The sequence below is a fragment of the Styela clava genome, chromosome 1 (assembly GCF_964204865.1).
Source record: "Styela clava chromosome 1, kaStyClav1.hap1.2, whole genome shotgun sequence".
Taxonomy (NCBI): Eukaryota; Metazoa; Chordata; class Ascidiacea; order Stolidobranchia; family Styelidae; genus Styela; species Styela clava.
Window position 1 is genome coordinate 14,261,096 of NC_135250.1, and position 17,002 is coordinate 14,278,097.

General features: G+C 33.2%; 1 protein-coding gene across 1 annotated transcript; it reads right to left on the reverse strand.

Moving 5' to 3' along the window:
* Positions 1–1,369: 1,369 nt before the first annotated feature.
* On the reverse strand, positions 1,370–16,307 carry LOC120337381 (phosphatidylinositol 4-kinase beta-like). Its single transcript, XM_039405143.2, has 14 exons — positions 15,304–16,307; positions 14,200–14,390; positions 12,882–13,150; positions 11,672–11,864; positions 10,157–10,286; positions 9,473–9,743; positions 8,769–9,148; positions 7,522–7,721; positions 6,908–7,121; positions 6,043–6,174; positions 5,476–5,627; positions 5,018–5,150; positions 4,220–4,340; positions 1,370–3,826 (listed from the first exon to the last, which is right to left on the reverse strand). Exons 1-14 carry the CDS (start codon positions 16,060–16,062, stop codon positions 3,642–3,644), a joined length of 3,330 nt encoding a protein of 1,109 aa, XP_039261077.2. The 5' UTR covers positions 16,063–16,307; the 3' UTR covers positions 1,370–3,641.
* Between the last annotated feature and the right edge of the window lie 695 nt (positions 16,308–17,002).

Consider the following 17,002-nt stretch of genomic DNA (forward strand, 5'->3'; position numbering starts at 1 on the left):
TAAGCAAAAATAGAACTGACAGTTTCTTTTCTGATCCACGCGTTCATCATATCCAGTACTAGGGGCAAACCTTGAATTCACTATTCCGAACATGGTTCCACCTCCGATATGCAACGGTTACTAGCTCATATTTGCCACACACAATTGGGTTCTATTTGGTTCTAGTAAAAAACTAATCCCATACCCGACTTGGAATGGTAACCGGACGAGAGGCCGTGGTTCGCCATATGGATAAGCCGTCTTATCGGCTTTCCTCTCCCCCGGGATAAATATGTAAATCCTATCCTATCCTATGACTAAAGGGCTCCACCACTGAAGTCAATACAATCAATTCCATATCCAAAAACCGGTCACAAAAGTCCAGCTAGCTTCAACCACAATTTCATTTCCCAAACATTGCTGCAACTTGTACCACACGGAGTATTTCTACCAAAAGAAACATTTTCACCTGCAATATCGAACTCACTCAAACGGAACGTGGGTGTGCAAACGTATTTAACAAAAAAACTTATGAAATATTTACGTCTGCCATTACCACCGGATGCCCATCTCATCAGCCAATCAGTGCAAAGAAGGAAAACGCGACCCGAACAAAGGCATCAACCCGAAAGTTTTTAATTTTGGCAATATTATAATGGTCCATACCATAGGTCACGGTCAACTATACATTGACCATCTCTGACGGATTACTGGATAAAGACACCTCAGTCTCACCCTTACCAACCTTCCTTTATATTGCGTTGCACCTCTCTAGAAGATGTGGTTATGGTCCGCCGAAACACAGTTCTTGAATGCGCAAGGGTAACGCACTTCGGATCCGTCCCATTCTCCAATCCTCAGAAGTTGACGTCACTTCAACTAAATCCGTCGCCGTGCTCGCCATCGTCACAGATAGATTTCAGCCAAATCTTGGCGTGCTCGTCATTGTCACAGATATGGTTTTGCTACTGTGTAAATAAGTCAGAAGACCCAAGATTCCGGATTGGTTATTATGGTCCGTGACAGACAACTCACCTATACCTGCTTAGCGCCGACTGATATTAGTTGTAAGCTAACTAACCGCCACAAGGTTTCCGTCTTTGAATTGGGATTTTTTTTATGCAGCAGAAAACCAACAAAATGGGCGATGGAACAGGGGCAATATCATAATACTCTTTGCGAGTATTTAAAGTTTTGTGATAAATCAAAATATATTATTTCTCAAATCTCTACTTGTAACAATAAGATAAATGGAAGATATCTGAATTCTGGGCATTGAGTGAACACAGCAATGCCGCAAACTTTGGCTACCTTTTTATGGATAATAACTGTTACAACACATAGGGAGGAAATTGAACATAGACAAAATGCCATACTATAAATGGATAAATCATGTAACAACATATGATTTACCGTATTATTAACATACTAGCAATTCTGATTTCACAAATTGAAAACAATACAATAAAAAATCTTTCTAAAAAAAACCGAACATCTTTTTTGGTCCTTCCAACTCCAGTAATTCTGTGACATTGGATAACAATTCTACAAATATTCAGATCACACTTTTAATAGGTATTGACAATGATGCCACCATAAAATATAAATAGATAGTAAATTCGCACAGTTGTTAGATACATAAGTTCATTGAGTTATTAAGAAATTCAAAATCAGCCCACACTTCTCTCGTAATAATCAGGCACATATTGACAAACATTAAGACGGCGACTGATGGGGAATTTATAAAATAGAATTCATCATTAGTCATGCCAAACAAATAAAATTAGATGTTAATTAGATATTACTTTTCACCCAGTGTAGGTTTTAGTTTTTCAGACTCATTCTACAACTTTTCAAATTATGAGAGTAAAGATATTTAGGTTCAAAATGCACGACATATTTCTAAGATATAAAAAATTTGAATTCGTGGATGGTAGCTATTTCTAAAAAACAAGTTGAACCACCCTATATCCTGGTAGCTGATGAACATACAAAGAAATAAATTGGTACAATTTCGACCACTAAAGGTTGCAAGAAATATGATCGAACAATGATACGTAGAACCAGTAAAGAACAATAATATCAAACAAATCGTGTTACATTGCAATGGCAAATGATAAAGAGAATAAAAATCATGTAGAAGTATACACATAAAATAATCGATTAGTTTATCAGAGAATTAAAAAAAGTCGTGTAAATGGTAATCAGGTAGTTTAATGATGAATCATAACGTTTGTAGTGACAGCACAAGAATGTGTCGAAGTCTGGATTTTAAAAATAGATTAATAAAATCCAAAATCCAGGAAGCAGCATGGTTGTTAACCAACCATATCTCATTACAAGAAACTAATGTATTTAAATCTAAGATAAAATTTGCTTCCTGATATTCACAAATGGAACAATTAGTAACATGGATGATTTGAAGTTTCACGGAATGAAAATATCAAGATTTTTATCAAAATACTCATGTCGTGCATTGAAAGCGAAGATTATAATATTATGTAAATATGAACAAATTTTGGCTGAAAAATATAAAAAAACAGGTAACAGCAACATATTTAAATACCAGGGAACAAATGCACAACATGAACTAGCTTCAAGCATTCGAAAAGAATTTCATTCACAAGTGAACTCTTAACATTAAATGATATAGCACATGGCGTTTCATGAAGAAAAAGTTTACATGTCTTATCAAATCATAAAAATACATACTCACACCTATAAGAATTTATTGTATTTTATTCAAAATTGTGTCTTAAGTTCATTAAATTAATATCATAAACCAATACAAGCTATTTCAATAGAAATATGACAACTTAACGTAGATCCCTGTTGAATCTCTGTCACAAATAAAAGTAGCTTTCAATTAATTAATAGCAATAGAAAATCAATCAAAAAAATGTTTAGCTCAACTATTCAACAATTTATTTCTATGAATTTATAATTATTTGTTCAAATTTCCCTAAACTATTTGATAACAGTAAATGAAAATGTCTTCAGAATAGTAAATGTTTGATTTTGGCTTTCCCCCGACTACATCCACATTGGCAAAACCTATAGTTTTGCTTCTTATTAGTTTGGCGCTTATTATCACTTTGTCAAAATGTGCACCATACTACTGAAGTTACAAACAAACTGTCATTTTCTAAATTTAGGATTTTGAATGAAAACGATACTTAAATCATATAAAACCTTTTTCTTATAGTCAGAATGTTTTTAATGATTCATTATTACATTACTCGTGTAATTTTTATAATTTGCCAAATATTTACATAGCACTGTACCACAAAACATATAATGTATGAATATATTTAGAAATTTTCATTTGAATGAACATAAATCACCAATGTAGATCGCTCAGACAATTTGGGAATGACCAATACATGACTGGATATAAAATAGATCTCCTGCTCAAAAGTCATGAAATTTAAATACAGAATCCACAAGTTAGCTGCTGAACAAAAACATCAATACATCTCAAAAATATCAAACACATACATATAAAAATATGTTATGTCTATTACAAAACAAGTGTGAAATATTTTGAAGCCAACATACAGAAATAATACAGAAGAAACATTTAAAATTGTTGGCACGAACTCCTCATACTATCATATTCTGTTAAAAGGGTTACGAAAAAGTTCACAAAGACCCAATCTTGATCAGTGAGCAATACCATTTGTTAAATATTGAAAACCGTCATAAAGTTTTGTTGTCCATGAACGCATTGATCCCTCTACCATATAATCAACAAGTTCGTGTAATTGGTCTTCTGTTAATGACATGTGAAATCTTTCTCGAAGTGCTTTTATTGTGCTGATGCCTTGTAAACATGTTAGCGACGGTCCTGCAGAATAGATAACAATACACAAACCAAAATTATACTAGTATTAAGTTTTGTCCCTTTTCTACTAATAAATTTATTCACACGATGTAGGCTATTTCTATTTCTTGTTACATTCACATTAAAACTGCTGGGCAATTTCTGCAAGTGTATATTGCTTGTCTTGTTCATTATTTCACAAAGTGACCTTGGATAGTTTCCTTTATATAAGGTATCAAGAATTTATTAACTATGAATTTCAGTTCATGAGCTTGACTTCTGTAATCACAAAGGAATGAGAGCATTGAAACTCAAAGTCATGGACTACATCAATGAGGTTTGGAGCATCTTTGCACCTTTAATATATTTATTTTATCCAGTTTCTCATAGAAAGAAATATGGCATCTATGTTCATACCTGCTGACATTATTTCAACAAGCTGTATAATTTTTTCCATATGTTTTCTTGCTGCTATCAGTCCTTGTAAAATCAATATTTTATAATAAGCGAACATATCACCATCCAGTCCCCCCATCACCTGCGAGAAACAAAATTGTTTTTCAATAATTGCAGCATGAAGTAACCCCTAGTTGTGCATTGTGATGACCGGTTAATGGAATCTGTATATATATAATACTTGTATAAAAGATACTTTTTTGAACTAAATGAGAGAAAATGCAAATAACATTAATTTCTTTTGATATACGTTACAAGTAGCAACTGATTACAACACTCTACCATTTATAGCGATTATTCGCACCACATTGGTATGGAGACAAATGGATTCACATAATGAAGCCGCACACTCAAGCTTACTTAAGCTAAAACAACCAAATGAAAAACATCAAGGTTCATTGAATATCAGGGGAGTATAATACCAAATGGCAACAGAAGAATGTGAATCAGAAAACACATACGGTACCTTAACTTTCATACGGGAGGTAAATGCTTTACAAAAATCAAAAAGTGATGTTAATTTGGGAGAGATAACTATGTATAATTCTATCAAGCTATGTTCAGTCAATGTCACTTGTATGAAAATCATAAATTCTAGTCCTCTTCTCACAGAGAAATTTTCATTTATTTTGGCATAATAAATTGAAAAAATGATGGATTCACTGTCACATGTTCTATATTTCTGCCTTGTACTTGAATTTTCACATTCAAGCATATCACTAGTCCATTACAATAAACACACGACAGTAAAAATTGTACCTCAACAAATTCTTCTGTGAGTTTGAATGGAGAACTTTCAAATCCTAAATTTTTGGGAGATGAAGACAAAATGAATCCGAAGTCTATATGGATTATATGACCTTCTGCATCTAGGAGAATATTTCCATTATGCCTGAAAGTGAGTAAACAATTTTAACAGTGATCAACAACAGAACAGTGAAAAAACTATAGCGATTAAATGAAGGTAAGGATGTAGTTTTTTCAGTTTCGCACCCAGTAAATATCTTTGGCAAACCAAAATAGTATAGATAAATCAGACATAAAACACTTATTACCAAACATTTCACAGAGGCTATATCAAATCCATATCCATCATATATTTGCTGGGTTAACTTCGGACCAGTAAATTTCTATATTTTCACTCCATGTAATCAGATTTGTACGCAAATAAAGAAAAAAAAACGTAAAAAATGATAGTAAAAATGTTATTTTCATACCGATCTTTAACTTGGAACAGATAGCAGACAACACTATAAGCAGCTGAACTCTTAACAAAATTTCTCTGTGCTGTTAAAAACTCTTCAGAATTTGCTCCACCAAATTCTTGATAGAAATAGTTTAGCAGCGACAACTGACTGCTTTTCTTCACCTGTGAATAAGCGTAGTTTAAGCAATGATTTTGACCATATCTAAGCATTCATTCTGGAATTTTAACAAGCCTTCAGAAATACTTGTAAGATATACCAGTTCAAAGTGAGTCTTGCTGTACATTTGAACAACTGTATTTCAGTGACAGAGAGACACTTGAACCACTTAGAATACTAATGCATATTTCCTATTTACTGCTAAGCATCTAATAAATCGTTAACCTTTTGTACCTCAAGTGAGTACGAGATATGAAATCCGGTATATTGATGGCTGTTCCGCAAGCGGAAACTATTACTTAACCATCAACTGGGCATCTTGGTGACTATTTGATGATAACTTCTAACAATAACAAAACCTCTGAACCATCTATTTTAGTAAGATTTTAACAGCTTTCACTTGTCACTGATGTTCCTTACTTGATGTATAGAGATAGCATCCATAATAGGTTCGATCATTCCACTATCTTGTGACATGACCATTATACGATATGGTTTGATCCACAACTGTACTCTTTCAAGATCCCAGATTTCTTTTAGTTGCACTAACATCTGACAAAAATATCACAAAATGTGGTTAACCCTTTCCATGCGATTTTTATTTTTTATTAAATAATCGTATTTGCTATGCCGATTTTATGCATTTATACCCCCACAACTAATCGATCGACTAACGAAAAACTAATGATCCTCTGCTGCCCACTGACGGCTCGTTGGAAAGCTTATTTAAAGAGCTTGCAATTGGCGATTGAAAAAAAAAGGTTTTTAAAAGTGGTGGTCTGAGTCACAAACCAGATAGAAAAAAGGCATTTCTTTTTCCTGGGAGTTGAAACCGTGATAAAAAATAGAAAATAGCTTCGTGGTTGGCAAACAATAGCATAATGTTGCTGTAGCAATTTCGTGATCTAACTCAAAATACTTTGATAGATGGAAGGGATAATATGTCTTCTCTTACCACCCCAAAATCACCGGAATTTGCATAAATTTCAAAAACACTCCCTCGTTCCGCCGCAAATAAAATTCCCGTCGTAAACGAAAGCGAGATTTACTGTCGCTTATGTTAATCTTGAAAAAGACTTCTTATCAATAAACTAAAACCTGGAAAAACTAGACCAACAGTTTGCGACCAATTGCTAAATAAAACAATAGGTAATTTAAAGTACCCGCCGCGATCTAGCGAGTTTTGTCGTTGGTACGTACACGTGCCCACCGCATGGAAAGGGTTAAAGACGAAATAGTAAATTAAAATTTTTTTCTAAGAAATTTGTTTATTGATATGCAATACCTGATAAGCTAAGAGTTCTTGTCTTAAATCATCACCACACTTAATGATAACTGATAGCAGTTTCCAATTAGGTAAATGTCCGTATGGTGAGGCCTCACGTATTCTTCGAACTTTAGATTCCCATGGTTCCTTAAGAGCAGCAGCAGATGGATCATCGGGATCTCGTATAAAACAACTTGAATCTCTCCCTCTCAATCGTTCGAGCAGTCTTCTCCTAGAACCAAAAAAATTTGCCAAATCAATATTTTGTTCCTAATGCACTACGTGTCATTATCCAGGTTGAAAAAGGGTAGTACAATGTATGAAACATAGCACCATTCACCATTTATTAGTATACAGAACGCTTAGCAATCTGATGAAGTGAAATAAATCAATCCTGGTGTTTCAGAAATACAAACCACTACTTTTACTCAAACTAGCAAAAGGATGCCAGTGAGCGTGATATCTTAAATTTTTAATTTCAGAAACAATCTTTTGAAAAATTATCATTCTGAGGAATTAAAGTCTCACAGTATGACTGAAAAAAAAACATCCCTAAATTTCCAGAAACCATAACAAATGAAGAACATTTCGTTTTGAGAACCACTTATATAAAGAATCTTCCAAAGACTCACCTTATATCACCAGCAGCAACATATATTTCCTGACTTTCCACACTAAGGGTATCATTACTGACAATACTATCGATAGATAGTACTGATAAGTGAGACACCGATATAGAATCACTGCCAGAATTGCTGTTACTTATCGTTATATGATTTTCTTGTGCATGTACAGAACTTGAAAATTTATTTGATGATGGTTGGGTTGGTGACTGTAGATAGTAAAATATAAAATACAGGTTAGATGGAGATTAACGTCACAAAATTATAGGCACATTTCTGTGAGCTACCGTATATCCTCGTGTATAAGCCAACCCCCTAAAAACGGTAAATTTATGAAAATTTACATAAAAACCGACCCTACAAATCGTAACACGTCGTACGCACCTATCACAGCAATTGGTTGCAGAAGAGAATTATCGAAAATGATAATTATTATTGTTATGTTTTACTTTTATTAATAACAATAAGTGTCTCAAATTCCGGTCATAGCGTAAACACGCAATCAGAGACTGTTATCGATGTCATAGCATACCAAGCGCTGTTTCGCATGTAAGCTTTAAATTCAGCCCATATGCGAGGATATACAGTAAATCAGTATAACTGCAGGGCTAGGTTTGCTTGCCAATTTTTTCGTTTTTTGGAAAAATACCAGAATGAATGTAAATTTTTACAAAATATGTCACTGGAAACAGCCTATGATTTATGTTAATAAAAATAAAATATAGGGTGTAAGGAACTTTAGGGTATTCTCTTAACTGAAGACAGATAACAAAAATTACCAATAAAATTGTCTGCGCATGCACTAAAACAATTTTAGCTCTAAGTCAAGGGACGGCAACCTTTTGTCTCTCGCGGGCCAAAATTGAGGGTTGCAAGTCATTGGCGGGCACACATATTTTTAGAAAGTTGAAGACCGAACGGATGATACTTTTTATAATAAAAATCATCTCGAAAAATCCCATTTGAATATTTTCGGCACCATGAACCCTTTGGCTTAGCATCAACTTTTCCGCATTTTGTTTAATCATAATTAAGTATAGGCTCATTAAACGAGTAATTGTGAATTTCATACCTGTTAGATTATAATATAATTTAGACTACACGTGTATCACAATAAATTCTGTTACGTAAAGAATATAATCGTCAAAACAGTTGATTTGTTACTATAATTCAGTGAAGCGTGGCAAGCCGGATCGGGCCCGCAGGCCGTAAGTTGCCGACCCCTGCTCTAAGTAGTATCAGATGAACAAATTTACCTCAACAGTATCAAGATCAGTTATATCTCCCTGAGACCACAAATCATCGTCTTCCTGTTCATGATTCGTAGAATATTCACCATTTTCACTCATAGTTTGTTGGTTATTTCTACAATTCGTCTGTGACTCCATGGCATCCTCAGATTCCATTTCAAATGCCTCATTAACATGAGCAGCTTTGTGTTCTTGCTTATAATTTTTGACATCTTTCTCAGCCTGTTCATCGTTTGTATCAGTGATATCACTATCAGTACTATCAGTCTCATTTATAGTATCAATAGGGCTTGTAATTTCCTCTAAAGTTCCCATGTTTTCGTCTTTATAAAATTGATTTTCAGTCAAAGTTTCATCATTTGGATGTTCGTTTGAGTCATCTGTGCCTGAATAAAATACTGATATTGTTACTGAGAAATGTCAACATCCAAATAATTTAAAACCTCATGAAAATTAATTATTATTTTAACTATTCATGTAATCATTGTTATATACAATGGCTAAGTCATCAAATAACAGATTACGAGATATGCTTATCACATAAAATATTCTTCTTAGATATGCCAAATCATTAATGTTAATTAGGCTAATCAATTTCTCTAGATATTGCTCGTATGGACATAAAATGATTGCAATTTACGTAAACTTTTCAAATATTAAAGTTGGAATCAAACTGTCCTCGGATATCGATTAAATTTAGTAAATCCAACCTTCTTCATCCAAGACACCAATCGCAGCAATAGAGTTATTAGAACCACTACTGTCTGATCCGTCCTCCATATGCGCCACAGCTTCTGTGCCCACTAGAACTTTTGTAGATGATGATTTTGAAAGTAGTTGCACATCAGTCATGGAATTGGCGGCTTTCAAACTTTCCACCGATTTTGCAAGCCTCAATGAACTTTCCAGTAATTTTGACGAAACAGGGTCAGTTTCTTTGTTAGAACATTCCAAAACCTCTACACAAATTAAATATGGTGCCTGGAATGTTAATTATTGGATTATGCTTCAGTTAAGAGTAAACACTAATTTGAGAAATCCTAACTTGTCTAAATATATATTATACAATTAATATTCACTTCTGTGAAACATCAGACAGCGAGCTATTCATGAACAAATCTTCAGAATCTCATATATTTTAGATTAAATTTTTTCACAATCACAGACCATTAAATTAGCTGCTACTGAGAAACACAGGGAGAAACATTTTTGAAAGGATTTCAATGTTCGTGGTTCAGCATATATCCCACCACTCACACCAAATGCAAAATTATTTATCGTTATTTTAGTTAAAGTTACATCACCCCATTGTAATACTGATTTTCATTGGGGCAAATTGCAAGTATGTTCTAAAATAAGTATTACGACTTATTACTTCATTCCCTCCAATTTACCTTATCTTTTGAATTTAAAACCACTCCAGCCGAAGGTGGAATCCTGACTACATGATGATGACACGGATATATTGGCAACCAAACTCTAGCAGGCAAGTTCAGGTTTATTAACTGCAATTCTGCAACCAACCTATTTTGTAAAAATGAAAGGAATTTCATTTCCGTTTAGTAACAAATTCTTGATACAATTTAAAGACAAGAAATTCAGTTATCTCAATTCGGCAATAATAAATCTACAATAAATCAACAATCCATATGAATCTTTATCATTCAATTGACCTAAATACAAATGTGGAAATTGCAATATTGACCACACACTATGAGTCAGATCCTAACTATGAAATCCTGCTGGATGGAAATATCGAACTATAAACTGCTTTTTTTCGTCAGAAATTTATTTCAATCATTCCAATAATTTGACTCAAAATTTATTCCAACTTTTAAAAAATAACCCATTGTTCAGATACAAGTATGATATTGTTTATAAAAAATTTATCATAACTTTAAATTCCTGGGTATGACTGAGTTAAAAAAGTATTTAGAAATGAGACATTTTCTGATTATAGAGAATTGCTAATTTATGTAAATGCAGAGTTGCAAACAACCTAAAGCGTTAAATCTTGATTACTAAAAAGATGATAAACAATCACAAACTAGGTCTTAAGATGATTTTATTATCCTTATCCATCATTTATGTATTATCATATCTTATGTAAGATATTGCCTATGTCATCAAAAGTATAAGCCAAACAGGAAATGATTATAATGAAATTTCAACAAAACTAAAAGGTGGATGTGTAGGCCTACTAACTAGTTTATGATAAGTTGTTCTGTTAGAACAAAGAGAAGTGAAATGTAAATATCCGTAAGTTGCCAAATAGCCCTCCAATTGATGATTACGCAATTATTATTTGCAGATTTAATTGAGCAGTTAGTTTTATTAATTATAGGATAAATCATCTCATTATGTAGCCTAATGAAACATTGAATGCTGAATTGGCCTCAGAAATTTGTTCTCCACAAATTTTAAACATAAACACAAAGAGATGACTGACAAACAACATAAAAGAGCTGATAGCTCGTGTTATCAACTGTCTCATCTTTTTTTAAGGAGAAAGGTTAAAATATTGACCTATTACAATGATACATACGCATATAATAAAGTAAAATCGTCAAAATAATGCATGTCACATTATAATAATAGAAGAAGATTATTCGATCTATTTCTGATTGAAAATACTATGCTCGAGAATAAAAATCAAACTAAAAAACTGAAGGTTAAATAAAAGAAGAAGATTACGAAGAACTGTATTTTTTATTAAGCTGATATCAATCAAATATTGTTAGATATGTATTGTTTAATAATAATAATTATGTGATCAAATGACTATATTATAGCTGATTGATATTGATTTTGTATTGTATTTATTGATACAATTTTGTATTCAACACATTGTCGTATAAAAATATATCTGGATGGACCAGACAATCAATATCTTTAAGATAAATCAATACCTGTGTGTTTTAGTATCTTTCGTTGGCTGATTAGTTAGTCGTTTTCCAATTGCAAGCAGTGCACGAACAAACTCTTTCTCAGGCATTAATCTATTTGTCATGTCAGATTTTTCGTTACATTCAAAAGCATGACCAGTTGATAAATCCCACTGACTTCCTGCTCTTGGTATTGAGCTTTTTCCATTACCAGCTCCTTTCATGAAAATAAAAATAATGAATAAAAAAAATGTGGTGGTGTCACAACAAAAGAGTAAACTAAGAAATAATTGTACAGATTGTTATAAGGTTTCTAGGAAAATTCACCACAGGAAATTTTGGCGTAGGAAATCTCGCCGCAGGAAATTCAGTCACATAAGAAAAATCGATGCATGAAAAATCGCCTTATTTGAAAAAGATTCGTTATTTAAGAGCATACCATAACCCTATAAACTGTTTTTATGCAAGTATTTGTTTCACAGCAAAATGCCCTTGCGATTTTTACAATGCGGCAAAAATCCTATGGCGAGATTTCCTAAGGCGAAATTTCCTGCAACAAATTTTCTGGACACGGGTAATAACAGTGTTATACAACAGTTTTCCATAACATTTCAATCTAATTTTAAACCAACTTGCCCAACAGTCAGCAAATATCTACATTATTAATAAAATAAGCCACAATCACGAAATTTCAACCAAAAGAAAATTTCAATATAAATCATACAAGTTCCTGTATTACACAATTTAAAATATGAAATTACAAAATCAATAATAGATCATCAGGATATCAGGAACGTTTAAATAATCAAAACACTATTGGTAAGATTATTCAACTCTCTGAATGTTCTATATTACCCAATCAATATTTATTTTATCTTCAATAAATTTGCACTCCAAACAATAGACATGGATGAAATAATAGCGACCTATTGTCAAATAGGTCAATTAGGCATTAATAAAAGGAGAATTGGGTCAAGTAATCTTAGTTTTCAAGGTCAGTTCTATATATAAGATTAAGTTTAAATTGAAGAAATTGGTTTAAATAAAACAAATTATCTTAACAAATTTGTTACCAAAATCCTAATAAACCTTAATTCATTCAGGATTATCAATTTTAACCAAGACCTTTTATATTTCGATATTTCAATTATAAATAATGTGTGTATCATTATTTGAACTGATACTAAAATTGCTAGCATTGGCATTACCTAAGCATATTGGAAATCTTGCTTACCTGATAAAACATCAGATTTCGAACGTTTATGTGATTTCTTGAACTTGTGAACTGAAGAATCAATATTTTTTTCTTTTGGAAATTTTGGTGAATAGTTCATGATATTTCTAGACAAGCCAGTTCTTTTTCCAAGTTCACCAGATATTATCATTGATCTGAGTTTTTGAGCTCTCGTCATTCTTTTGTATGGCGCTGATGATGAATTTGCACACGAGAAACTTCCAAGAAGCCATGCACAGTTTATTGAGAAGTCAGCACTGTCTTTACATCTGTAAAGCAAGTTGCATAGTGTTAGACTAAATTTTTCATTTACGTTCTAAATTACAGTCTAACAACTACAGTATTTACACCAAAATAATACTTCACAAAGTAACATATGTTATATACAGACAGGTAAAAGTAAGACTCTTAAACAAACATCCCTTCATACTAAATTACCATACAAAGAGCACCATGACTAAATATACAGTATATAACATACATGAGTGATTATCAACCTGTTCCGCGGAACACTGGTATTCTGTGAGAGACCTTCAGGTATTCCGTGTCAAATTGTCGTCCCCCCAATTTTTTTTCATATATTTTGGTATATTTTATGATAACAAAAAGAAATCCAAATCCGTCAAGCAGGTAAATTTAGTTTTTAAAAAGATTCTGTCACGTGTAATTAACGTTTCCCCAGGAACGGACTTCCTAGTTTATTTACGAAACAATGGCTAAACAGCAAAATGTTAACGAAAGTGAAAATTTAATCAGTCGCCTGAACACCATTTTCAAGAATGGTCCTGAACATTGACTCGTTTCTGTAATGTCAGGCATCATTGGTCAAATTCTACTACCATGTTTTCAGAATTTAGGTTTGAATCAAGCGGCCATTTTGTCTTATATTATAAAAAATTACCTAAAGCTAGGTCTCGCGTTGGAACTTTGTTTCAATTGAAGTACCGTAATAAAAAAAACAATTACGAAAAAGTTAGGATATATTACTGGATTAGGTTCAGTATTTTTAAGGGCTGTTTATATAATTAAGTAGGCCTACAAAATATTGATTTTGAAAATTTAAACAGTTCGAATTTGTTACGTCTTTCACGACTCTATTGGTCTTGTTGTAATTTCATTCCTATGCTAAAACTAATCGAGAATATTGGTTATTCAGATGGTTTTCACAAAATCAAAAATTTTCATTTGGTGTTCTGCGAAAAATTAATGATATAAAAGAGTTCCGCGGTTCGAAAGACACTTTGAGTCAGAGCTTCCAATTTCACTTAAGATAACTTTGCCCGATGGTAGGGCAATAATTCATCTCCTCATTAGTTACCTTGCAACAATGTATGGATGTATTGCTTCTCTCATATCATGATCCATATGAATATACATGACTAAAAGTTCGGGCAAGAAAAGATCAACTTTCTCTTCAGGAAATGTGAAGAGCTTATTCCCCAGGTAAGCAAGTACACCAGGTTCCTTGGACTTGAACAAATACTGAAGAGCAATCGACATGTCGAAAACCTGCAGTTTTAATTAATATATAGAAGTCAAGCCAGAGATATAACACATCCAAAAACACTGAGGCTTGCTGGTGTCAGTGGGTATTGGGCAGAGCTGGACTTCTGGACGGAAATCACATTGGCTCTGGAGCCAAAATAGATTAGAACTGTGGCTCCAGCTCATGCTGCAGAACTTCATTTTACATTACGCTGGCCCCCAACTTCGGATCAACAGCCAGTGAGTTTTTCCACACAACCACTATCAATGTGGGAGCGTGATTTAAAGATACACCGTACTATTAGGATTTCAAATTTTAAAATTGAACTTTAATTACACAAATTTGACTTGAAACTTTCGAATGTGAAAAAATAATTGGATGTTTAAGAGCTGGAGCCACTAAAATTTCTGTTAGCCCTGGCTCCAGCTCTATCTATTATGGTAATCTTGGCTCCAGCTGCAATATATATATATAATTTTCAATGACAACATATTTCACAAATAAAACAAATCAGAATAGATTACATTGTCACTAAATTGGTGTACTGAGTAATAAAATAATGTCCCAAAAAGATGTTTTTAAAGTTTAGGGGAAAGCATAATTCAATCGTGATCCTTTTTTTGTATCTATAAAACTTTTATAAGGTTTGACACTCCAACTTTGGATTCAACATTATACTACAAAATAAATCATGCCTGAATGGTTCAATTAACATCAAGTTAGGCTCTCTTCAAGTTATTCTCACCTAACATGAGATGGAAAGAAGCAAGAGAAAATAGGTCAAAAATTAGTTGTGAAACAATAAGAAGATGGTATCTAGAAAACTATTGTTGTATGATCAAACCCAGGTTGGCAGATAATAATTTCACATTAAGTAGTTTAGTTGATGGAGGTAATTAGCATTAATGATGACAACACTAGAATAGCAGTACATACCTGTGATTCAAAGAGGCGAAGCAACCATGATTGTTTAGATGTTGAATCAGGCTGGCGAACCTGAACTTTGTTTGGTGTAAAATTGACGACACCATTTTCCGAAGATTTACCCTTTTTTGGCTTTGATTCAGAATTTTTTAATTCTGATTTTGTTTGGCAAGATTTTGAGGTTGCATCTGTTTCTATCAAAGAAGGTAGAGACATAGGATTGGATGGTAGGCTATCACTCAATGAATTAGCTTTCTCTTTTTTTCGAGTTTTTGAATTAAAAAGATCAAGATTTAAATTGAGTTTACGAGGGTCCAGTTTACGCAAGGCTCTGCCAGGAGCATTTGTACATTGTGTCTTGTTGAGTGCAGTGACCTGTTGGCGTTCCACTAAAGTGGTTGGTAGCATAGTCCTTGCATTTTTAACAATTTCTGCATTAGCCAATGCTGCATTCATTGCTTTTTCACATATTTCCTTGTCATTTACAAAACTGATGCTGATTTGATTTGAGACATCTTGAAGTTCTGAACTATTTGAATTAGTACAAGAGCTCGTATCCATTGGTGTTAAACCATCATTATAGTAATCAATATCTCCATTATTGACTTGATCGACACATTGCACAGTTTTTTCCAAATTTTCAAATATCTCTTTTGACTCTACCTTTTCTGTTTGTTCGTTTTCAGAATCACTCGAACAATCACCATTCACAAGCGTATTGTATCCTTTTCCTGAAGTTTTCTTCGGTTGAATGGTAACAGCATTCATCATTCAGTATTTCAATTATGACGAATTTAGTTCAGAATAATGAAAGTCAAAGAAATACTTGTATTTATACAATACATTAAATTCAGTATTATCAATGAGTTTCATTCCAAAATTTTTTCAAGCTTAGTAAATTCATCATTTATTGCAGCCCAATTTTACATCTGTGTATTGATCACCAGATTACCGGACAATTCAGTACAATACAGTAGATTAGACATATTTTATTAAACCTTGAAAATAAAGTTATTTTTTTATCAGTAAGCGATTGTATACATAATTGTTTTGAATTGTTGTATATATAGGAATATAGGGGTATGCAATTATATAGTCTATAAAACCATCTGCTTATGAAACAGGATAGATGTTTGATTGGGTCACCGTCAAAACTTTAACTGCAACTTAAATGACAAGTATCAATTATATTAGGTTGGTTGGCGATGCTAACCCAACATTTTTTAGGTCTGGTATAGTTTAGTACCACATGCACTTCTAGTTGGCCTGGCTCAAAAATTTTTGCATATGTCATTCCTGACCACCACCTGACTATGTCACCCAAAAATTATGTCACTACGACGCCACAGTGGCATAATAAATACCTCCAAAGTGTATGGATGGTCGTCCAAAACGCGCAGACGTTCACTCGAAATCGAGCAAGCTATTTCTCTCGTTTTTTTGTCGCAACAACCCTGATATGAGAGAGACCTCTGGCATTAGTGTGTTCGGTGGCGCAGATGCCATTTTTGACTATGCTAGCTATACTTGGCATTTTGGCAAGCTCTATGACGTGTCTGTGACATAATTTTTGAATGACATAGTCAGGTGGTGGTTAGGAATAACATATACAAAATTTGTTATGCTACGCCCACCGGAAGTAGGCTACTTGTGGTACTAAACTAGACTTAACCCCACTTTTCACACTATAGGTCTGACATGGGCAAACTAT